Source organism: Phocoena sinus, chromosome 16, assembly GCF_008692025.1.
Source record: "Phocoena sinus isolate mPhoSin1 chromosome 16, mPhoSin1.pri, whole genome shotgun sequence".
In the NCBI taxonomy this organism is placed as follows: Eukaryota; Metazoa; Chordata; class Mammalia; order Artiodactyla; family Phocoenidae; genus Phocoena; species Phocoena sinus.
In genome coordinates, this window is record NC_045778.1 from 19,127,344 (window position 1) to 19,153,027 (window position 25,684).

The window sequence follows — 25,684 nt, forward strand, 5'->3', positions numbered from 1 at the left end:
CCTGTCAGTCCACGGCTCTGACCCTTTGGTGAAAGAGCACTTCCGAGAATGACTTCAAGCTGAACATCTCTCTCCCAGCATGAGCAACAGAGATCACTGACTGGTGCTGCTTTGTAGCTTAACCAACAGGTTTCTCAATGAACACTTTTTCCTACTCTAGTCACCTCTGTTCCCTTAGTCAAAAGTCTCTTCAAATGGTGCACACATGAGGAAGGTCATTAAGTGCACTGAGAGCATACAGTCTCACCTCTTGCTGACCAGTGCTAGTAGGTGATTCTGCTTTTCCTTGCCTTAAACTCTTTGTTTTCAGAGGAAACAGCAAGAGCCTCACTACAGAATTCTTCCCAGTAATGTCTGATCTAAATCTGCATATAAAGCTAAGGTTACTCTGCTGCACGTCTTTTATTAAATTCCTTTAGAAAGCCCCCTGGAAATTGGCTTCTCTACAAATTGGCTCTGACACTATAAAGGAGTCATATCATTTCCAAAAAGGACAAAGTGCTTTAATTGGTATTCCCTGGCAAGACTCCTGTGAGAATGTAGAGTGACTAAGATGAATTCAGGAAATCTGCTTTCCACTGAAAAATGAAAAGGTGTAAATTCTTGAACGTTAAATAAATGTGAATGGTGCCTGAATAGATTCTCCACAGTCAACAAAGGGTCTGCAGAGCATGAAGAGTGGAAGGGAACATTTGCTAGCAGTTAGGCCTATGGAAAGAAAGTGTCGGAAAACCTGGCTTGATAAAGAACTGTGATCATCAGTGCCCAGGCACTGTGGAACGTAGTCTGGTGGGTAAAAATGATGCAACATGGGGCCTCAAGCAGCATAATCAGGACCCAGAAACTAGAGTGAACATAACAATATATCATCCAAATTTGATACTTTTGAGAGTGAAAAGGGGGATAATCCAAATCTGTCCTAAGGAAACCAAGACATACACTTACCCTAATTCACTGCATGTTTAAATTCACTCAGCAAGTACTTATTTTATGAAAATTCATTTGCAATCCAATAATCTTTGGACAAATTTGTTACTACTATAACATAAAAAAAATAAGAAGTAATGGTTGAATAAAGTTGATGAATTTCAACATCATGTAAGCCTCAAAAACTGAATTTCAAAATGTATGGTAATCAGAGGCTAAGCTAAAATTTAATTTTATCTGCTGAATGAAAATACCAAGAAGAATGCAAAAAAATTCCATTCAGCTTTTGGAGAAGGGTGAGTCCTAGTAATTAAAGGACTCTCTCTGCAAAATAGTAGGGCAGGAATATAAAATTTGCAAAGGAAGAAGCACAGATAGCTCAAACTACAAAAGAAAAGGTAAAAAAATTTGAGCACCTAAGGCGTGGAAGCCCTCAGGGTAAAAAGGAGGATGGAGAAAGGAGGCTGGGACACTTCCTATTCATCCCTTCCCCTGGGAATAGGAAGAATTAGCAGAAGTTGTTCTAGGTGGTTACATGATTCAAGGAACTTGGAAGGAAAAACAATTCTAATATTCAAATGTTTTGGACAATTGGATTTATAAGGGAAAACTAATAAAGGAGTGATTGGATCCTTGGGCAAGTCGTTCAAGATTTTGGTAAACAGTCAAAACAGACTATCTAAAACAAGGGTGAGAAAACTTACTCTGTAACGAGCCAAATAGTAAGTGTTTTAGGCTTTGTGAGCTACATAGTTTCTGCTGTAGCACAAAGAGCAAGGTATAATATATGGGTGTGCCTGTATTCCTAAAATTAGAATTTCATGTAATTTTCACATTTCAGAAATTCTTCTTACAAATTTTTCAACCATCAAAAAATATTAAAACCATTCTTCACCTGAAGACCATACAAGACAGATGGTGGGCTAAATTTGGCCCTAAGGCCGTAAGTTTGCCAACCCCTGATCTAAGATAATAAGTAATGAGTCACAAATATAGGGAATAAAAATCAACAAAAGAGGAGACATGCATTAGAAATATCTGGTAGGCAGCCAGTTATAAAGTAGAAAGGTGTTAATTTTATAGTATTCAAAGTGTTAGCATTTTCAGAAGTCCATGCAGGCCTTTCTAATTAGTCCTAATTAATACTGTTTGGTAGGACTTTAATTAAAACTGCCTGTGGGGGCTTCCCTGGTGGCGCAGTGGTTGAGAGTCCACCTGCCAATGCAGGGCACACGGGTTCGTGCCCCGGTCCGGGAGGATCCCACATGCCACGGAGCAGCTGGGCCTGTGAGCCATGGCTGCTGAGCCTGCGCTCCGCAACGGGAGAGGCCACAACAGTGAGAGGCCCGCATGACGCATAAAAAAAAAAAACAAAAAAAAAACTGCCTGTTTTCTAAGGTGTTGGCTACTGGGCAAAACATTATTTTCTTAAATTATCTTTATCAATATAATTTACAAGTAATTTTATGTGTACAATTTGATGAGTTTTGACAAATGTATACACCCATGTAACCACCTTGGACTATTAGTCTTCATAAAAGTCTGCTGAGAATGTGTTTGGGACATCATTAAATCTAAAATCAATTTTGGGGGACTTCCTTGGTAGCACAGTGGTTAAGAATCCGCCTGCCAATGCAGGGGACACGGGTTCGATCCCTGGTCTGGGAAGATCCCACATGCCTCGGAGCAACAAAGCCCGTGCGCCACAACTACTGAGTGTGCACTCTAGAGCTCGTGAGCCACAACTACTGGGCCCATGTGCTGCAACTACTGAAGCCCTTGCGCCTAGAGCCCATGCTCCGCAACGAGAAGCCACCGCACTGAGAAGCCCACACACGGCAACAAAGAGTAGCCCCCGCTCACTGCAACTAGAGAAAGCCTGCACGCAGCAACAAAGACCAAACACCGCAGGAAAAAAAAACCAAAAAAATCAATTTGGGGAAAACTGACACCTTTAGCAATACTGAGTCTCCCAGTCCAGAAATATGATAAACTCCAAATATTTAAGTGATTTTCGTTTTTCTTAGTAATATTTTTGAATATTTGTAAAATTGAAATTTTTATAATTTTGGGGGTTTAGATCATGTATGTCTTTGTTAAATTTATCACTGTTTATTTTATTTTTAATGCTGAAATATACTGTACTTTTAAAAGATATATTTTCTAGTTGTTACTACTATACAGAAAAAGATACTTTGAGTTTCACTGTATTTCTCTACTGTACTTTTCCTTTTTTTTTTTTTGGCTGCACCCTGTGGCATGCAGGATCCTAGTTCCCTGACCAGGGATCGAACCTAAACCCCCTGCAGTGGAAGCGCCGAGTCTTAACCACTGGAGGACCAGGGAAGTCCCTGCTGTACTTTTCTTATTTCATTAATTTTACCCTTGCTCCCATTATAAAATTGTTTTTTGTATACTGACCTTGTATTCTGTGATCCTGTATTCTGTGATCTAAACTTATTTATCAGTTCTACTAGAATGGGTTTTTTTGTTGTTATAAATTTATTTTTTAGGATTTTCAATGTAGTTGAGAATATAATTTACCAATCTAGACAGTTTCACTTTTTCCTTTGTAACCAATATACTTTTTATTATATTATTATTATTAATATTATTATGATTATTGATTTACTGTTCCGGCCAGAACATCCATAACATTGCATTGCTTTGGAAAATGGACATTCTCACTTTGTTCCTAATCTTAAGGAACAGTGTTTTGTCTTTCATTTTAAGTACAATTTTAAAGCTACTTTACTAGGTAAAAGTAGTAATTTAATGGTATGCTTTCATTTCCCTCCACAGCGAAGAAACTAATGATATCATGTAAAATAACAATGTAAGTGGTAATGTAAAACAGGGACTTCAACGCACGTCTTGATTTTACACAGTATTTTTTTCACTATTTCTTCATTTCCAAGTTGCATTACACAGAGTTCTAATTGTACAAGATAATATTCGACACTGGTTAGCTTCTAACTGACACCACCATAGCCGTTCTCTCTGGCAGTGTGAGTGAGACTTCAAAGAGAAAAACAGCAGCTCAGTCCAGAAGACATATAAAGAAAAAAAATTTTTGAGGTCACGAAGAAAAGACACTATGGTGGACAATGAAAGAAGTTCAAAGAAATCATGACAGTGCAAGTAATTTAAATTTCAAAAATTATATATTATTCCAGTAAAAGCTATAAATCTGTCCACTTCTATACACACAGTAGAACTGGACACAAAAGGTTTTTCTGGCTATATAAGCTGAAGTTGTATATTAAACTATGTTTCAATTCTAGAATCCATTTAAATGATTCAGGTAAAGATGGTCCACGTAAACTGGGACATGTAAATGTTTTTTTAATTTATTTTATTTTTCTTTGTTTTTTCAAAAATTAATTTCCATCAAGGGAGATATCCAAAATATGTTCCTCTTCCCTGAAACATAAAGTTAGAAAACTAACACAGAAAATCTAAATTTATGATGGTCCTGAAAATCTTCACATTCGTCTTTGGAAAGTTCTCTGTATTCTCAGAGAACTTTTGATAACTCACATGTGAAAATGCACAAAGAAAATATATGGAAGTCTACATTCTGAACACCTGTTACAGGATGAATTTTTGCTGGATCTTTTCCTCTCTTTGAGAGTATTTCACTTCTGGCCACCCATGCTAGTCTCTCACAATTCACTTATGCCATCCTTTTCAAATTTCCTCTATTTCTGGTTAAGCACCTTTTACCAAAAAGATGAGCCATTGAGCCTCCTTGTATGTTTCAAGAGGTTAAGAAAAACAATACGCAGAATTATAACGCGAGCTTAAAGTAATACGGGTTCAAAAGCAAAATTTGCATTAAATCAACTATAATTCAGACACCCAATGCTGATAAACATGGCTATCCTCTTATACAATGTAAACGGTACCGTGAGAAAAAAAATGCTTTGAACTTCACCCTTTCAAGTTACTTTTTGGGTTTCAGCTTCACGTTGCTCCATGAGCATATTTCTACAGCTTCTATAGCTAACATTCTTCAAGATATACAAAATCATAGGCAGCTTCAGTAGTACTGGTTCTATTCACAGTGGTAACAGCAATAGAAGCTATCTTCTTATTAGACTACTATTTACTAAGTACTTCATTTCTGTTAGCTCATTTTGTCAGCATAATAATCTTTTCAAGTAGGTATAATACCAAGTTCATTTTACAAAGGAGGAAACTGAAGCTTAGTGAGATTTGTTACTTGCTTTCGTTTTAACCATTATATTATTAGGGTTTTTACTGGGCTGCACCGCACAGGCCTACAAGCCCTATGCTTGCCCAGCTTCAAGACTGAAGAAAGAGCTGGGAGACAGCAACAGAGACATCAGTGGTTTAAGGGATGGGGGAGCTTACGCGTCTGAAGCAAGGTCCTGGAGAGACACCCCAGCGTGTGCTTCAGAAGACGGGCAGGACATGGCAGCCATCTTCACTCCCGGAGAAAGGGGAGTTTGCCAATTATAGGGGAATTGATTTCAGATGGGCTCATTAGTTACCAGGGAAACCAGCAGAGGGGAATGCTCTTCACAGCCCCCTTTAATAATAACAATCACTAGCTGGGGCCTGGGGCAAGTATGTAGGAAGGTCAGTCATATGCATAAGATACAGGTGAAGCAGGCACTGGCCGGGGAGGGGAGGTACAGAGAGCAAGATAACAGCCATCTTAAATGGCCTGACCTTACAGCTCCTAATCACTGTAAAATTTACATATAGATATTAAACACCAAACAGATAAAAAATATTAATACTTCCTACTCTCCAAGGTTAAGAATGAGATTCTACAAACTCAATTGTCCGTACACTGAATCCAGTGGAGATAGTAATAGTAAATGTCACAGTATTTGACTCAGAAATTTAAAAAATAATCTAAACAATGGCAAACACAGTTATTCATCAAAATAAATATTAAAGACCGGTATAATCATATTTTTTTGTAAAACTATAAAATATCAGGCTGCGATCTTAAGTTAGTATTTTATCATCTCAAGAGCACTGAAGAACACTCATGAAAATTCAGGTGCAAGACTGGATTCAGTAACACGCACACACATTCTCAAGAGCACAGCTTAGCCTTACCTGAACTTGCATAATTATACATGTATTGCCTTAATGTTGACACTCTTTAGATACTCTAAATAAAGTTTTGCAGTTCTAATTTCAGGATACTGGTCAACATTACATCTGACCTTTGAAAGAGAAGATTATACCAGATCAATTTTATTATCGTCTATGGTAAAGGGACAGTCCTCAAAGAAAAAAAAAAAAGATTTTCATTAATTACACCTGAGTTACCCTTCTATTTTTTTCATACTATAATCCAGTTAGCAGTTAAGTACAAAGGTTTCTGGGTCATCATCCAAGGAATCCCTGCAGAAGTGCTGTACAGGTGCCCCTAGCAGCTGTCTAGGAGACTGGGGGTGTAGGGACAGAGATAATGGGCCTCTAGACTATCCTGCATCGTTTCAAGCACAGGATCTCTGCTTTTATCTGGGTTTTTTTGGCCATAAAATGTGTTTGAAGAAAGAGTATCTTTACCTCAACAATCAAAAAAAACATTCTTTCAAACTGAACACTTACCAGTATGTTCTCAGCTGGCTGGAACATCAGATTCTAAGGGATCTTAACATTAATGCCCTTAACTGGAGCTATCTAGCAGGGATTAAGGGCCAATATAATTTAATATTTTTATCTGTAATCTAGATGAAGGAACTAAGATTATAATCTCACATTTCTAATTCATACTAATTTAGGTATGGTCACCAACCAAAATTAAAAACAATCTGATAAATTACATGAAGAATCATTTAGAAATATAATGCGGGTTTAATAGCATTAGGATTTGGGGCCAAGAGCAAACACATCAAATCAAAATGGAGAAGGGATATACAGGCAACAACAGTATAAAAAATAAAAACAAAAATGTTATTGCCTATCCAATAAGCATGGTGTTTAAGAGGGGAAAAATTAGGCTAACAGTAGTTGGCTGTATTAATAGCCGTAATGTAAGAATACATCTTCCACTTTATTTGACAACGGACTGGCTCTAATTAGAGTACGCTTTCTGATAGTCTCATTTGAGAAGTCTGTTGAAAAGTTAAATAAGGACTAGTAAAGAACACAAAATACTAAATTATTGGGCTTCCCCGGTGACGCAGTGGTTGAGAGTCCGCCTGCCGATGCAGGGGACACGGGTTCGTGCCCCGGTACGGGAAGATCCCACACGCCACGGAGCGGCTGGGCCCGTGAGCCATGGCCGCTGAGCCTGCACGTCCGGAGCCTGTGCTCCGCAATGGGAGAGACCACAACAGTGAGAGGCCTGTGTACCGCAAAAAACAAAACAAAACAAAACAAAAAACACAATTATTTCTATGAGGAACAGCTAAAAGAAACTGAAGCATTTACCTTGAAAAAGACATGGCTATAGGGAAAAATTACTGCCCTCTAAGGCTGTTAAGAATTACAATAAATTGTTCTCCTGCCCTAAACAGGACTACTGCAAATGAGGGATATATAGAAATAATGGCAAGACAATTTAATTTGCTATAAGTAAGCTATTTTGATAATAATAAAATTTTTAAATACTAGAATATTCAAGTGGGAGAGGTTATAAAACATTCGTCCCTAGATAGCTTTTGCAGAAAAAAACAAAACAAAAAACAAAACGCATTCCCTGCCCTGGTTCACCTATGCTATTTCACTGGTTTATCTTCTCAAATATCCACCAAGGGATACTGGAAATGTGGGGCTTTCACTCTTGTAAAGCTACCTCCTGAAGTTTATGTGCCTTCTTCATACTTTCAGTGTTTCCCTCCTGGTTCCACCTGTCCAGCTCTGAATTAATACTAGCCCACTAGTCACCTAGTCCACACAGGTAAGGAATAAAAACTTTTGTTAGAGAAGAAACTATTTGGCAAAGGTACTTTGCAGTTCAGACATAGTACTAGTACAGCACCACTGTTCCCAGTCACATATGAACAAATACTTCTAGACTGTTCATAAATATATATTGAGGTTTCTCCCTGTATAACTGGCTTGCTGGCAGGTTTTCCCAAGCTCTGAAGTGCTAAATCCCGTGTCTTGACACCTCTAGACTTTCTCTTACAATTTCTTCCATAAGCGTCCATCTGCCCTGCGAGGCTCCTCAACTTCTGTTGGCCCTTTTCCCTACAAGGTCCTCAGTTGGCTCCATTTTTATGAACTGCTCCATGTAACCTATGACATTCAGACCTGTCAGATACTACTGAGGCTCCATCCTTATCTCCTCAGTACAGCCAATTCCATCTCACAGTCTTACTAACAGTTAATTCCAGAGGCCTTCAAATTGAACTCTACTCATACTTACAAACTGCACTCACCAGTCTTACTGATTCTTCTTTCCTTTACTCTGCCTCAGGGTGGATTTTGGCCACAAGAGCTTGATTGGCCCTGCAGGAGGCTCTGGTAACACCTCTGAAGAGAGGTGGCCTTTAACCAAGGGTGAATAGGTGGATAAGCTGGATTTTGTTTCCCTAAGGTAAAATAATTCTGAGGTGTGCTCTACAGTACCCTGCTAGAGTTGCCCAGGCTCAAACCCAAGTTGTCTGCAGTGACTCATAATCGCCACTTGTTGGTTCTCTGTCTCACTTTTTCCTAAACAGACTAATGTTAACACAAATATTTGACTCTGCCTCCAGGTGAACCAATCCTAAAATAATCTATCTCCATATATTTACATGTGCATTTTCCCAAGAACTTCTACTATTTTTTTGTTTTTGTTTTTTTGCGGTACGCGGGCCTCTCACTGTTGTGGCCTCTCCCGTTGCGGAGCACAGGCTCCCGACGCGCAGGCTCAGCGGCCATGGCTCACGGGCCCAGCCGCTCCCCGGCATGTGGAATCTTCCCGGACCGGGGCACGAACCCGCGTCCCCTGCATCGGCAGGCGGACTCTCAACCACTGCACCACCAGGGAAGCCCTTTTTTTTTATTTTTAATAGCATTAAAAAAATACCCCACATTAACATTTTGAGTAAAAACAAATAATCTTGGTCTGTGTATATGCGGTGTGCCCACAACAAACGACTCACTTTCACACTCAGGAAGATGGTATATATTCTCCCAAATAGACAACTCTCAACCATTTCTTGTTTCTAGCAGTTACAAGTGAGATTTCTTACAGAACACTCCAATTCTATGATCTAGTATGAGAGCGTTCAGCCATAGAAATACCTTGTTTTAAACATATTTTTCTATAAATTTCAGTAGTGATGAGTAAGATCCTCTCCTTTCTGCTCAAGAAAAGAAAGTAAATTACTTTATGTATTGTTCTTTGGCTTTTGATATGCTATGTGACACTTCAGCAAACCCTGCACACAATGATTTCTATCATTTCTGCACATGTGGCAGTTAAATGTGCTCATTTGCATAAGTTACAACCATAAACATAAGTGAAAGTGTTGTTTTTGACAGTAGATCTGATTTTGGGGATACATATGAATTTCTAAAGTTCTAATGGATTTCAGCACTGACGTTACGGCATAGAAATAAAACATTTCTTGCAATCATTCCAGGCATACCAGATGGTGAAAAGTGTTACAATAATTCAACAGAAGGTAAAGCAAACTTACCCGAATCATCATGACTGAACATCTAATATCATGAATTGTATCATAGATCTTTTTTGAGATGTCCACAAACTGATCATCATCAAACACATCCAAAGAGTTTTTACTTAAGGCTTCCAAGGCAACATTCACTTGTGTTACAAATTCCGGAATTACTGTTAAAATGAATAAGAAAGAGAAAATTGTCCTATTTGTATTTTCAGATTTCTGGAGTTTCCAGGAAATGGAGAATCATATTTTTAAACAAATACTTGGTTAATAAAATTTCAATTATTTTTTAAATGTAGGGAGACAAAACATTTTGGCAGGATAATCTTGAATCTCCGAAATACAAAGGTAACCAAAGACAAGAAAGGCATCGTTATGGAAATGTTTTAAAAGATTATCTTTCTCCTTTATAGCATTTTTGTTTTTACCAAGGCTGGAACCATATAATTATTTTTCATCCGATCCAGTGTAAGCTCAAAGAAATGACAAAAAAGAATTGGTGTGAATAATAGTTGAAATTGTAAACATAAAAATATTTAAAGAAAAAAAAACATGTGAGTTGCTAAATAGAAGAAAATTAACTAAAGACACTAATTCTATCTCATAGAAATAATAAAACTACTGTAAACTTTCTATTGATAAAATATTTCCTCATCATCAAAAACATTAATGCAAAGAAACTGGTGATCTTATATGCAAAACGTTTCTATGTAAAATATCACAACATTGAATGAGTTTAGGGATATATCAATCAGTAAGGCCAATCCATAGAATGCCCTTTTTTTTACTAAGATTTCAAAATAGTCTCAATTAAAAACATTTTTCTGACTTTACTTTTAAGGTTAATGATAACAACATTCATTAACTCTTCAGTAGATTCAAGGCCGTTTTCTAAGTGTTTGCTGTGATTTAAATCTTAAAACAACCCCAGTATTAACCTGGGGTTCATACTTAGTTGAATGACAAAGACACAGAGAAATCAAGAATCTTTCACAGAGTCATTCTGCTAATATGTCTTTTAACTACTATACCATATCATATTGAATAAGTTTCTTCCCCATGTGAATATGCAGGATAAAAGCAATTGATTTTTAGAGCAATGATTCCAAACCTGGAAGATATAGTACTTTATCTAACACAAAAATATTAATAAATATTATTTTTTCCTACATCCAAATCTCTATCTGCATGTATGGCACACCATGTCTTGCAATCCTACCTGCCATGTTCTTGATGTGGGGAAATGTTGGCAATACACATAGGTACCCATATTTTATCTAGTCTCATCTTTCCTCCACCTACTAAAATGTATCACCTATACCCTAATTCTTAGTTACTATACCCACCAGGATTATCCACTGTGCTTTTCTCCTCTGTCCATTCTCTAGGTGTACCATCCAATAAAAAGGGGCACCTGGCCACATAGGGCCACATATGACTATGACACATTAAATTCATTAAAATTTAATTTAATTTGAAATTGAGTTCCTCAATCACATTTACCACATTTCAAGTGCTCAGTATACACCTATGGCTATTGAATTCTGTTTTGAGAGTGGCAAGATGGAATGTTTCTGTCATACCAAAACTTCTACTGGATAATATTATTCAGTAGTGAGATTTCATGAAATCATTGTCTCACTTTCAGTGAACAGAGTAACAAAGGCAAGGAGAAAGCTAACTCACACCACTTTGCGTAGGAGAAACACTCCTGAACCACAATTCCCACTAATTTAGATGTGACTCCCAAAGTGTATCTCTAATCTAACCTTTTCCCTGAATTCCAGAGCTATAAATTCAAAATGGTCTACTGCGAAATTCTACCCAAATCTTTCATAACACCTCAAATCCATCCTATCTAAACCTAAACACGTTCTTTTCTACCTGGAAAGCCTAATTTTCTTGTAATATTTTCTATCTTGACGCCCAGTCATCAAGGAAAAAAACTCAGGTGTTTTCTTTTACCTCTTACTCTTTTTTAACCTCTATATCCAAATGTCCTCTAAGTGAAATCTCCTCTACCATATAAGTACATTTTGAATCCATTGCCAGTGCAGCCCCACTGCCTCTAGCCATCATTATCCCCTGCTTGAGCCCTCACCGTGTCCTCCTGCCTAAGATCTTCTCATCCTTCAGACTCATCGTAAGTATAATCTTATTGACAAAGCCAACTCTTAGCCGTGAGTACAACAGTGTCTGTCACAAAACAGATTCTCAGTAAGTTGTTTTATTAGTGAGTCACATCACTACACTGTTCAAAAATGTTCACTGGTTCCTTGAAACTTTTTCCTGTTGGTATCCCAACTGTCTAGCCTGGCACATAGTAGATACATAACTGAATTAAGTAATCGAATGAGTTAATGAATGAATAAATATAAAAACCCCACAAAAATATAGGTACAAATTTAACATGTTAATCTTGCATTTCAATGTAATTTAGGTTTTGTTCATACTAGGGAATCTCCAAAAATATACTTATGTGGGCTTATAAGAATATTCGACATATTTAATGAGTTAATCTTTACTTTTTATAGTGTTGAGAAAGGAGGAAACTCTTACGGAAATGTGTCCAGTTATTTCACATTTCCTTCAGTTTCTTGGGGTGAACAGAAAACCCCCCAACAAAACTTCTACTCCAAAGAACATGGCAGAAAGGCTTCTAATCACTTTGACATCCTCTATTAACCCTAAAGACATAGATAAATACAAAGAGATGTGGTTTCAAAACTTCTGGTGGTGCTTCCCTGGTGGCTCAGTGGTTGAGAGTCCGCCTGCCGATGCAGGGGACGCGGGTTCGTGCCTGGGTCTTGGAAGATCCCACATGCCGCGGAGTGGCTGGGCCCGTGAGCCATGGCCCCTGAGCCTGCGCTTCTGGAGCCTGTGCTCCGCAGCGGGAGAGGCCACAACAGTGAGAGGCCCGCGTACCGCAAAAAAAAAACCCCAAAACAAAACAAACCTTCTGGTGGCCTACCACTGACAAAACTCTTTTCATAGTCTTCCCCACTATGAAAAGGTTTTTCTCATCCACCAAACAAGTGTTCCATACAATAATAATTTAACTCTTTCTATCTACATCTTCAGTTTGTTACTAACTGCCTCTACAATTTGAAACTGCTCCTATCATCTTCCTATGTAGATCTTGGCCAAAAAAAGAGAGACAAGCATCAAATCATGTAAAGGTCCAGTTTTCACTGCCATGTGAGATAATGTGAGAAAGATTTGGTATATTTTAAGGAAAATACATCATAGCCTTTTCATTATTGCAACATGATTTCAATTTAACTCCTTTAGGGGCCTCTTACTAATAAACTAATATTAGTTCCAATTAAAATAAAATCTTTGAGAAGGCAATGTTTAATTTCTGAAGTACAGATGGAAACTACTACTTTTTTCACTCTAACAGTATAAATGAACTATTCAAAGCCGACATGTAATACATTTCTCATTTCATTAGCTTAAACATCAGCTGTGGGTGTGCTTTATTCATACTATGGACATATGGTTGCTTGGATCAGAGTGGGCGTGAAATTTTTTAATGCTTTCAAGAAAATACAAAGTGAGTATAATTAAGTAGCCAGTTAGTGGTAATTCAGAAGGAAAAACAAATTGACAAAGCTATCTCAAATCCATAATCTACCTACATTTCAAGAAAACAAGGTTTACACACAGTATACCATCCATCATGTTATACAATCATTGATCAGAGAGGGGGACACCTTAAACAAATTCACTCTAATCATTTGACATCCCAGGTAGAATCAACTGTTCTGAACTTTGGAGTGTAGATTTATTAAACACAAGTGGCCTTGGGGTCAATACCTTGTCAACTTCAAAGTATCTTGTCTATTTTATACTGCCAAATTCTAAGCCAGTCCTGGACTTTCTCTACCAACCTTATTCAGAATATGCAGAATAATAATATCCATTGAGTGCTTACTCATCTGGGCACTGTGCTAAGCATTTTGTATGCATTGTCTCATTTAATCCCCACAGCAGCCCTGTGAGGCAGGAACTATCATTATCCTGTCCTGATTTCACTGATGAGGAAACTGAGGTCAAACAGCTAATAAGTGGCAGGCTGGTAACTGAGACTCCAGAGCTTGCTCTCCGAGCCCCAAAGCTGCACTGCCTCCTTTTTTTTTTTTTTTTTTTGCGGTATGCGGGCCTCTCACCGCTGTGGCCTCTCCCATTGCAGGGACGCGCAGGCTCAGCGGCCATAGCTCACGGGCCCAGCCGCTCTGCAGCATGTGGGATCTTCCCGGACCGGGGCACGCACCCGTGTCCCCTGCATCAGCAGGCGGACTCCCAACCACCGAGCCACCAGGGAAGCCCCACTGCCTCCTTTTGATAAGTAAAATACTTTGGGCTTCTTAATTTCAGTGCTCCTGGGGCACTGAAATTAATGTTAATGAACATTAATGTTAATGTCAATTAATTTCTAAATTAATGTTAATTTTCTGGCAATAGAGCCAACTTCTCCCAGGCCTTGAGTCTCGCTCTGGTACTAACTCAGGAATATTTTATCCCTTCTCATTTCTTGCTAGGTTTATGAAGTGCTTTTGAAAGTAGGTAAGGGTACATAATTATTGGATTAAGTAGGTCAGAAGAAAATCCAGACTCATTATAGGTACTCATCTCCAATGATGTCACTGAATTATGTTTCTATCATTAATAAAATGCAGATTAAAATATTTCTAATCATACTATTATCTTTGAAAATTACCAATGATAGAGGTATTTGGCTTTGAAAATTCACACAATGCTAAGTCACCATTTCTTTACATGATGCTAAGTAAGTGGGAAGAAATTACAGCAGAAGTGCAATTAAGCATATGCATGACTTCTATAAATGCCACCTACTCTTCAGTTTTTAGATTGATTGAACAAACATTGATTATCAAGATTCATACCTTTTTTATTTAAGGAAGCCAAGAGTATGTAACAGTACTGCGTTTGGTCCCTCACAGATTACGTAACATAAAAGTCAATAACTGGTGAGAATTTTTCCTTTTTTCAAATGAGAGAATGAAGGATCAGAGTGAGTGCTTTATGACACATCACACAGTTAACAAGAGCCATATTGGCCTCACTATTCTACTCTACCCCTACCTTTCAAACATCTGGAATAGCTCAAAAAAAAAAAAACCTAAGAAATAAAATAACAGAGAGAAAAGACTTTGTTGTCATGGCTTCATGATACTATACTGATACTTTCTTCCCCCTTTGGCAGAGATCTTTTTTCTATATATGAAATTCTGGATCATTTAATTAGCCTGAGTGTCCAGCTTTGGGTATCTCTAGTGCCTTAGGGACTTAGCTGTTTTCCCTAAAGCTTAATCTTGATGTTTCTCAATAATACATTAATATTAAATAATATTCAGTTATTTAAATGTTTTAGAAATAGTCATGACTACTTAATATAAAATTTAGCTCTTTCACAATCTTCCTCATAACATTTTCAAATTTGTTAACACTACAATAATTGGTTAAATGAATGTAACTATTTAAGTATTTAAAGTTGGACCTGGACCAAGTGATGGTCTATGATGACCTCTGCTCATTATGTAACACACTATTTTAATGGAGTTAACAAGTTGCCTCTGAAAAAAAAATTTTTGTTAGTTGTTTTTGTATTTCTTAGTATGAATTCTCAAATATTTAAACTATCAATGCAATTTCCTATACTATCAAACCTCTCAAAATTCATCAATTTAAATTTTTACCAGGTGTAAGAGCCAGCACTCAACATGGCCTCTAATGATCCCAGCCTCCAGGTATTCACGTCTTAGTATACCCCTTCCCCACATTGTGCCAGATCTGTGTGCCAAATAGAATGTAGTATAAATGATGGGATGTTGCTTCTTAGGCTATTTAAAAAAGACTTCAAGAATTCCATCTTGGTCATTCTCTCTCATGTACTGCTTGCTCTGAAGAACTTTAGATGTTATGCTGTGAACAGCGTAATTGAGATGTCCACATGGCAAGGAACTGAGGCTGCTAGCTAACAGCCAGCAAGGATATGAGGCCTCAGACCAGCAGCCATGAGCTTAGAGGTGGATCCTCTAGTTTCACTCAAGCCTTCAAAATAACTGCAGCTTCAGATGACATCTTGACTGCAATGTCATGAGACTGAGGCAGAATCACACAGCTAAGCCGCTCCTGGATTCCTAACTCTCAGAAAATGTGAAAGATAATAAATGTTTGCTGTTTTAAGCTACTAACTTTTGAAGTAATTTGTTTTACAATGGATATATACCACACTAAGACTGGAAAGGTCTAAGAGAATACATCAGTTTTGCCTGTTTCAGTTCATTCAAATGGAATCATACTGTATATATATATATTTTTGTTTTAAACATCTTTATTGGAGTATAATTGCTTTACAATGGTGTGTTAGTTTCTGCTGTATAACAAAGTGAATCAGTTATACATATACATATGTTCCCATATCTCTTCCCTCTTGTGTCTCCCTCCCTCCCACCCCTCTAGGTGGTCACAAAGCACCGAACTGATCTCCCTGTGCTATGCGGCTGCTTCCCACTAGCTATGTATTTTACGTTTGGTAGTGTATATATGTCCATGCCACTCTCTCACTTTCTCCCAGCTTACCCTTCCCCCTCCCCATATTCTCAAGGCCATTCTCTAGTAGGTCTGTGTCTTTACTCCCGTCTTGCCCCTAGGTTCTTCATTACCGTTTTTTCCCCTTAGATTCCATATATATGTGTTAGCATACGGTATTTGTTTTTCTGTTTCTGACTTACTTCACTCTGTATGACAGACTCTAGGTCCATCCACCTCACTACAAATAACTCAATTTCGTTTCTTTTTAAGGCTGAGTAATATTCCATTGTATATATGTGCCACATCTTCTTTATCCATTCATCTGTTGATGGACACTTAGGCTGCTTCCATGTCCTGGCTGTTGTAAATAGAGCTGCAATGAACATTGTGGTACATGACTCTTTTTGAATTATGGTTTTCTCAGGGTATATGCCCAGTAGTGGGATTGCTGGGTTGTATGGTAGTTCTATTTTTAGTATATATTCTTTTCTATCAAGTTTCACTCAACATTAAACTTACGTGATTTACTCACATTGCTGAATGTAGGTTTAGATTTCTCATTCTTATTACTGTATAGTACTCCAATGTACAATTATACCACAATTTATTTATCCATTCAATAGTTAATGGGCATTTGGATAATTTCCAGTTTGGGACTACTATACATAGTGATGCTATGAAATATTGTGCACTTTTTGGGGCTAGGAATATATGCAGATATTTTCAGGGAATTTACATTCATATTTTCAGGGACTATACCTATCAGTGGAATTTCTGAATCACAGAATATACTTTTGTACCATGTTAATAGACACTGACAGTTTCCAAAGTGGTTGGAACACATTTTACTCGTATCAACAGTGCCTGAGAGTTCCAGCTGGTTTACATCCTCACTAACACTTGGCATATTCCAGCTTTTAAATTATAGCCTTTCTGGGGGGTATATTTCCCTCTTCCTTTTTAATATATTGATCAGGTGTGTGTATGTGTGTGTGTGTTTGTGTTCTACTGGGTAAGCCTCCAGATTACTTTCATTGTTTATCTACTCTCTTGTTGTTCTTGAGTTTTAACAGTTTAAATTTTCCTCCTTTAGAATCACCTACCATCTTATCTATTGCTTAAGCTCATTCTTTAATCTCTTCAGTTTCTACTATCAAGAAAAGCACAGGACTTCCCTGGTGGCACAGCACTTAAGAATCCACCTGCCAATGCAAGGGTCATGGGTTCGAGCCCTGGTCCAGGAAGATCTCACATGCCGCGGAGCAACTGGGCCCGGGCACCACAACTGCTGAGCCTGCGCTCTAGAGCCTGTGAGCCACGACTGCTGAAGCCCGCAAGCCTAGAGCCTGTGCTCCGCAATAAAGAGAGGACACCGCAATGAGAAGCCCGCCCACCACAACGAAGAGTAGCCCCAGCTCGTCGCAACTAGAGAAAGCCCATGCACAGCAATGAAGACCCAACACAACAAAAACAAATAAATAAATTAATTAAAAAAAAGAAAAGAAAAGAAAAGCACACACAGGAAAAAGTGAAAGAAAAATAGAGAAGTAAAGGAGCTCCATGATCTGTATCTCTAGCTAAATACAGATCAATGTGCAGGGGATCACACACTGATGACCATAGGAACATGGGCCATAGGAAGAGGTAAATGTAAACATTAATAAACAGAAACCTCATTTTAAATGGATTTGGGAAGACAGAAGGGGCAGCTCTCACACCCTACCTCTTGATATCAATTGCAGACCCAACAGGAAGAGACATGCCTTTGCATCTCTGAAAGGAAGAAAGTTCCTATTTTACTACCCAGCAGGATGAAGGAAGAACTTCTCCTTGCCTGGCAATAGCCCAATCAATGAGAGACTGTCTCAACTCTGCCAGTGAAAAGCCCTACACTTCAAACTCCCAGTTTCTTCCAATGGACATTTTGTTTGTAACAGCCCCGCCCGCTCTTCCTTCTCCATAAAAGAATGTTCCTCTCCTTTGTTTTCCAGACCTGCCTATAGTTTGCCACAGATTCCATGTCCTGAGTTGCAGTTCTTTGCTGTTCCTGAATAAACCCATTTTGCTGGTAAATTAACTGACGGTTTTATTTTTTTAGGTCAATAGAAATGTCTAGGGGGGAAATATCTTTAAAGATGCTGAGGTGTACAAACAGATTGGGAAGGCTTCCAGTAGGAGAAACATATCTTTATTTGACATATCTTTGTGGTGTTGAGGTTGTCCTTCACATGTTGCTGGGGATTTCTTGGGTGAGAAGAAAAAGAGTTAATCTCAGCTCCCCAGACTCCAACTCTCTCTGTCCAGCTGTCTATGATTATATGCCTGAGAACAGCCCTTTTCCTAACCCTGTCTACCTGGTAACTTTCTACCCACAATTCATATTTATCTTCATAGATATCAGTTCTTTGTGAAACTTTCCCTGATCACCAGCCCACCCATGCTTCTAACCGTGTTAGGCAATCTTGTCTCTTGGACTTGCTGACACTAAAGACATACATTTGCTAAAGACCCTATGTCTCTAACTGCATGTGTTTTCCTGTACTCAACCACTTCCAAAATCCTGACAGAGAGCTCAGAAACTCTGTCAAGCCACCTTAGTTTCCTCAGGAAAGGGGTAGGTATCAGAGTCAGAATTCAGCACCAGGTATTCAGACTCACAGCCTGTACCCATTACCACTACATTCTACTGCTGGATGCAAGGATAACCACGCTGAGACATATCCTCAAACATTAAAGAACACTGAGGGTAAAGAGAAGAACTAAATCTTCAAGAGAGAAAGGGTCATCTATAAAGTATTTAAATAAGATTGGTGTTAGGCTTTTCATGAGCAACACCGGATACAAAAAGGAAAAATATGAAGCAACGCATTCAAGTATTAAGTAGAAATTATTTCAGAAATGAGATTCAATACTCAGCCGGTTAATTAAGTGAACAGTGGGATAAAGATTTTTTCAGGCATGCACGTACACAGAATATTTAATCTCCATGAACTCTTCATTAAGGAGATACTTGCAATAGATTCTCAAAACAAAAAGTGAGTCAGAGGAGCAAGACATGGGGCTGAGGAAATAGTGGAGTCGGAAAAGCAGTCAGAAATACCCGCAGGTATTTCTGTGTGTTATACGTGGAAACAAGGGGTAAACGTGTAGATATTTTTGAGAGCCAGGGTTCTCACTATGGAATAAGAGAGGTACTACAATGGAATGTGATAAGACAAAGAACTCTATGGGATGGGATTGCATTGGAGGTGTCAGCATGAACTTATGTTTTCATATGTAGCAATATATTACCTTTCGTGTAAGAGTGAAGAGGAAATAAAAAAGCACATCCTTAACCTGCTTATTTTCACAAATATTAAAAAAAGACTCACATGAAAGACAAAGGAATAAGGAAACTTGTTATTTACAAGGGATGCTAAGAATTGGGTAGAAGAAATATGAGAAGATAGATCAGTAGCTGAGTATATTTTCTGTATTTTTAACTCTTGTAAGCGTGCTAACATTATACAACTTTAAAAATATAAAATGACAACAAGCGTATGGGCAGGGGAAGGAAACCTAAAGCCAAATGTAAGTAGCAACAAATGAACAAATGAATCTGTTTTGAGGTGTGTATCATCGAGGTATGTATCATCGGGTTGCTTACACTTGACTACTTTCTAAAGTCGTGCTGCCCAATCCGCTAGCTGCTAGAAATATCCTGCTATTTAACTAAATTTACATTAAATTGATACAAATTAAATACAATTAAAAATTCACTTCCTCAGTCACTTTAGCTCACCACATATGGCTATCATTTTAGACAGTATAGCTATAACTCAGTTCTATCCTTGGAAAATATTCTGTTAGCACCGTTCCAAATACTTGCAATCAAGTATTTGTTGAGCACCTGTCCTCTGTAGGACACTGGTTTAGATTCTGGAAGAGTGAGTATCATCTGTGTAGTTTTTCTATGTATACTTCACAAATACAAGTTATAAACCTTTGGAAAAAACCCTCTTTGGCACCTAGAAATGTCCTGGGCCATTGCAAAATTGTGTCAGGTTCTATTTACTGATACCATTCTTAGCTTTTTTGGTCAATATGTATTCACCTTTGTATAAATATAGATGACTACCTAAACAAGAAGATGTACGTTTTGTTTGTGCTTTGAGAAACTACAGATATCTTTGCTTACTGTGTTAATCCCATGAGAGCTATGGAATTTCACATCTGCTGAAATTATACTAGTTGAAATATATGTTAAAAATGTTCTGAAATTTCAGTGCCAACTTATTTTTGCTTTGACAGAATTGTCATTATTTTTAGTGAGTTATAATATTACAGTGAAAGGGTAGAGACTCAATCTCATTGACAGTAGTGATTTTACTTTCCCTTTAGTCATTCAATATCACAAGGTTTGTAAGGGCTTCCTATGTACAAGTGTACAATATTAAGATTTTTAAAGAACAAATTCATTTTCTTGTATCTGATATCCATTTATCTTGAACCTTCTTGCTATTATAATCAATATATAACAAATTTCAGGGAACCCAGATTAATATGATTTAAATATATATGCACGTATGATTCATTCAATAGATGTTTTTCTAGAAAGTCGAATAAAAATTGATTGTGAACTTCTTGAGTGAGAGAGCCTGTTGTATTGAATTACTCCTTTTACTAATATTTCTTGATCAAATGAAGAAAAGTCATATTTTAAATGCAGCAGGGAAGCTTCTATTTAAGGCAACTGAAATTACTTATTTTATAAATATTTATCCCTTAAGCTCTTTTTTTGTAATGCTGGATTTATGTACATTGGTTACAAACATTATTATAAACAAGTTTACTGAAGTAAATCAAGATTTATAACTCTGCTAAAATTTTTTTAAATAGTTACAGAAATCCAGAAACCTCTGCATCAATGTAAGCTAGGAATGTGGAAGGTTAGTCAATTTTTTTTTAAGGGAGCTAAAATTCTGTAAAATGAAGAAACTGGTCTATTTCTAGCATAGACTCTCTGGATCCGTAGGTCTATTCATAATCACACATGCACTGTGCTCACTTTTTCTAGCTACATTTGGTTACAAGCAGAAAGACATTAGAAAAAGATAAATGAATGGACAGGAGGATAGCAGCTGTATGGACAGATGAATGGGTAGTAAAGTAAAGCATGGGTTGTTGGAAGAGAAGATAGGTGTATAGAATCATGGGGGTAAGAATTTGTGAGTGGATGGAAGGAGAGATTAATCTTTATAACTTTCCTATTTCCAAAAGAGGAAAAAATTCAAAGAAGCTCAAAAAAGAGGCAAGGGTACAGTAAGCTTTCAAAACTTAAAACAAGGCCAAAATAACCAACAGCCACATAATGAAAGTTAGGGAAGACAAGTGTAATTACATAAAAACTTCTAGAGTTAAGGTACAGCAATTAATCATAAAACTGATCTGTTGCATTCCAGGCAAAAGTGAAGCAATGTACTACATGGTTCATATTATTACTACAGTGGGGCTCCGCACTTGAAAGTTTTCACTGGGAATGACTTAAAAAGATTTTCCTCTTCAACACTATATGCTAAGGGGAGTGAATGTACCACTTATGTATTTATATTTCTCGTTATTAAAAAACATAACAGAAACAGTCTTCACAAATAGTGTTATAAAAGATGTAAAGGCATTCTTCAAAAGAATATTTATTTTATACAACATTATCATCTGCTTCTTCAAAAAGTTAAAGTCCTAGAATTTTTGGTTTGCACCTTTTTGGATTTCTGATATGATATGACACAAAAGTAGGACTTTGAAAATTTTGATTCTAGGCAGAAATTTAATGGATAAATGAATGAATAATCTCAGCATGGCTTCTGACAGGAGTGAATCATACATTATTTGAAATTGATGTCAATAGTGAATTAACTCTTGAAGGATGGGCATTCAGGGTTATCAGAAAAAAGAACTTCCATTTGTTTTAGATACTAAGTGCTGACAGGGTAAATTGATATTTTCCTGTGAAAATGTAAGTAACTTGTATTCTTGGTGCAGAAAGTCTCAGATCTGGATTCCAAACATGATAAGCTATCTGAAAGTGACCACCACAATACCTCATGCATAATATGGTTCCAGAATAATAGCGGACCAACATTTATTGATTACTTACTAAGTACCAATAATCTTGCTCGTGTTTTACCTATGTTGAAATCAGTAAAGCGTGATGGTGACATGTCTAGACTTGCAGTCAAACTTCCTAATAGGGGGCACTTTCTTCTTTGCACTTTATTCACATCGTACTCTCTGGAGCTGTGCAAAGCTGTAGCTCTGAGCAAATAGTATTAATATATTCTTTCCTCAGTAAACTTTATCGTGACACAGTGGTTTTTGAACTTGGCCCTGAATCAGAATCACCTGGAGAGCCCATTAAAACACAGAGGGCTGAGCCCTACCCACAGAGCTCCTGATAAAAAAGTCTGATATGGAGCAGAAGAATTTGAATTCTAACAAGTTCCCAAGTGATATAATGCTACTGGTCCAAGGGATCAAACTTTGAGAATCACATGTAGCAGATACAATTGGTTGGCTCCCCAATACTCATTATTAACATCCTTGTTAAAAGAAACATGAATTTGTTCAGCATCCAAACAGCAGACAGGGGATGTAGCTCTCAGTTTAGAGGTAAATTCTGATTATTACCCAATCATTTCCTTTGGCAGTGATTGGTTTAAAGAGAACCTGACACCCTGTTCTAGCCAATGAGATTTAGGAAGTGCATTGGGGGAAGATTTCTGGGAAAGTTATTCATGCTCAAAGAGAAATACTGGAGAGATGGTCCCTCTTCTTTCTCTGGACATTTTCCTATCTGGATGTGACTTCTAAGAACTGCTGTGGTCATCTTACAACAAAGAGAAAGCTGTCATATCGAAATAGCAAAGAAAAAAAATATGTATCTCTATTAGTGTTAATGAACTGGTGAATTAAACAACACTGGACTTCGTGATATATAGCCTGTAAAAATTTCTGTTACTCATGGTTTGAAGAGATACAACTGATTAAATGTAATATAATTTAATCCTAAAAATAATCCCACTTTAAAGATGAGCAAAGTGAAACTTTGATAGCTGCTCACATTTATAGTTAATAATTAACAGAGCCAACTTTTATACATAGTTCTGCTGACTCCAAAGCCACTACTCTTTATACTGATGGACATGTTTTGAGGGTTTTTTTTTTGTCTGTTTATTTTAATTGTTCTGCCTATCTCAGTGATTTTTTTTTCTCTAAGCTAAACAGGAATAAAAGATATAATTCAACACAGATGTTTGAGATCACTCTATTCCATATATTTTTAAATTCAAATGTTAGGAGGGAAAAAGAGAAGAAGTTTTAGTATTATATTTAGCAATAAATAGGCAACACAAAATATGCCCCCATTAACACTAAAGGGTTCTCTTTTATACTTGTGTCTTAAATTTAAAAGATGTTTTTAGGGTTTGTGATATTAACTCAATAACAAGGACATGTGGTAGGATGACTACCTTTAAAATACTAGGAGAATCTTCAGAAAATAAACATACAAATGAAACTGAAGACATAAAATATCAGGGATTTTGGAACCAAGATCAAACACCAAATCCTAAATGGCCTTTTCTCTTTTTACAATAGAAAATATGTACAGTACATGCTTTCTTTAAAAAGTCTTGAGTTCTCCAAACATACCTAATTGACTCCATTGTATGATTTTATAAAATCTTTATCCTGTGTTGCTTAAGAGCAAAACTATGTATTTCCTACACTTTAACCCAAATTACATTGTTCTTTGTGATAACTGAAATGCTGATTGCTAACTATGCTATTGATAAAATAAAGTATTTGAATTAGATGAGATACATCTGTTCTTTCTTGTACATTCCATTTACTATCTATACAAACAGAACTTCCAAACTACTACACTTGGCTCTCATTTCTCTCCCTAGCCTCACGTGTGGCCTTCAATGTATCTCAAACTACGTAAACTGTAAGTTACCTTTCAATTCAACATGTACAAAAATGAAATCATCACCTTCTTCTCCCAAATTTGCCATCTTTCTTGTATCTCCCATCTCAGCAAATGTGATTACCAATCTACCCAAGGCCCTAAACAAGATGACTGAGAGTCATTCTTGTCTCCCCGCCGTCTACCTCTATCTCCCCTCGATCATCAAATATGGTTACTTTTTGCATCCTGTATAATTCTTGAATTGGAATTCTTTTGGAAACCCCAGGTCTTCCTTACCAGATCTCATGCGGACTGAGCTGATACCTTCCCTAACTCTTCTGCCATATCTAGTTCTCAGATCTATCCATCCCACTACTATCACAGCAATCATTCTAACCATCAATGCTCACCATTTCTCTGACCTGGTAAGACCCCTTGGTGGACCCTTAATTGTCGAAAGGATGATATTCAAAATTTTAGTCACAGAATTCATTGCCTCCATTTAACTCATTCCTCCTCCTTTAGCTCCATCTCCAATAATTTCATATCTGTCATTGTACGCCTCGAACACTCAAAACACTTATAGCCTTCCCAAAAAGCTAGCTTATTTACACCTCTCTATATTCGTTCATTATTTCCTTTCTAAGGCATGCCCTTCTTCATGTTCCTCATTACAGTAATTTTCCTCTCTTTTTAAAGAGTCGATACAGAGAGTACTTGTTCAGGGAGCCTTTTGTGGCTTTCTCTTTTCTCTACCCACATCTCAGATTGGATTAGTATTCTGCTTCTGTGCCTGATACACTATCATTTGTCACTCTACTTTACGTTCCACAAAGATAGGGTACTTAGAAGGTGTGTGTGTGTCCTAACCTTCTGTGTCATCAGCTTCTCTCACCAAATTTACTCCTGCCTCTCCCTATGCAGCCTCCACCCTCCATATTCAGTCATTCACTAAGCCTGTAGATTTTAGCTTCCCAAATACGTTTCTAGCACATAGCAGTTGCTCAGTAATTGTGCATTGAGTGAATATGCTTTTCTAGCTCAAGTTCTTATAATTCAATAATCCTACTTCTGTGTATTCTTGGACTGGGAGAGTACCTCATAAGCTGCCTAATTTTACAACTAGAACTCGTAGTGAATTTATTTTGAAATAATGCACTTAGCAACTTTACCATTAGTTAAAAGAATTATTGAATTAGTTGCAGAGCATTTAAGTTGGGTCTCTCCCTATGGAAAAGTTCACTCTTCAAATCTGTCCTGTTCTTGTTCACTAAAGCTCTGCCCCTGAAATGAGTAGCTTTGCCTCTATACTGCCCACGCAGTACATTTAGTATACTACTGAATGACAAAGGTCTGAAGTTAAGAGGATTAATTAGGATAAAACCCGAAATACCCAAAGCTAACACCAATTCCATGGGTCAGCAGAAATGTTCTGAAAACCTTTCCTTTGAGGTGAGAAAAGCCTCTCACTCTGGAGTTCTCAAAAAGTTATCAGGAATCTGCGGGAGAAGTAGAGAGAGAAAGTATATATAAGCATTTTTGTTCTTTTTATTCTTAATAGTCTTAGATTTATCTGCTTCTTTCTCCTCAGAGGACCTCATCACTGTGCTTAGGTGCCAACTGTCCTCAAGATTCCCAC

At 37.4% G+C, this 25,684-nt stretch overlaps 1 protein-coding gene across 1 annotated transcript in view; it reads right to left on the reverse strand.

Moving 5' to 3' along the window:
• Positions 1 to 25,684, reverse strand: part of CTNNA3 (catenin alpha 3) — a 1,597,197-nt gene that overhangs the window by 307,988 nt on the left and 1,263,525 nt on the right. The window contains exon 13 of the mRNA XM_032609210.1: positions 9,552 to 9,703. Within this exon, the coding sequence (XP_032465101.1) occupies positions 9,552 to 9,703 (152 nt within the window). The remainder of the gene's footprint in view (positions 1 to 9,551; positions 9,704 to 25,684) is intronic.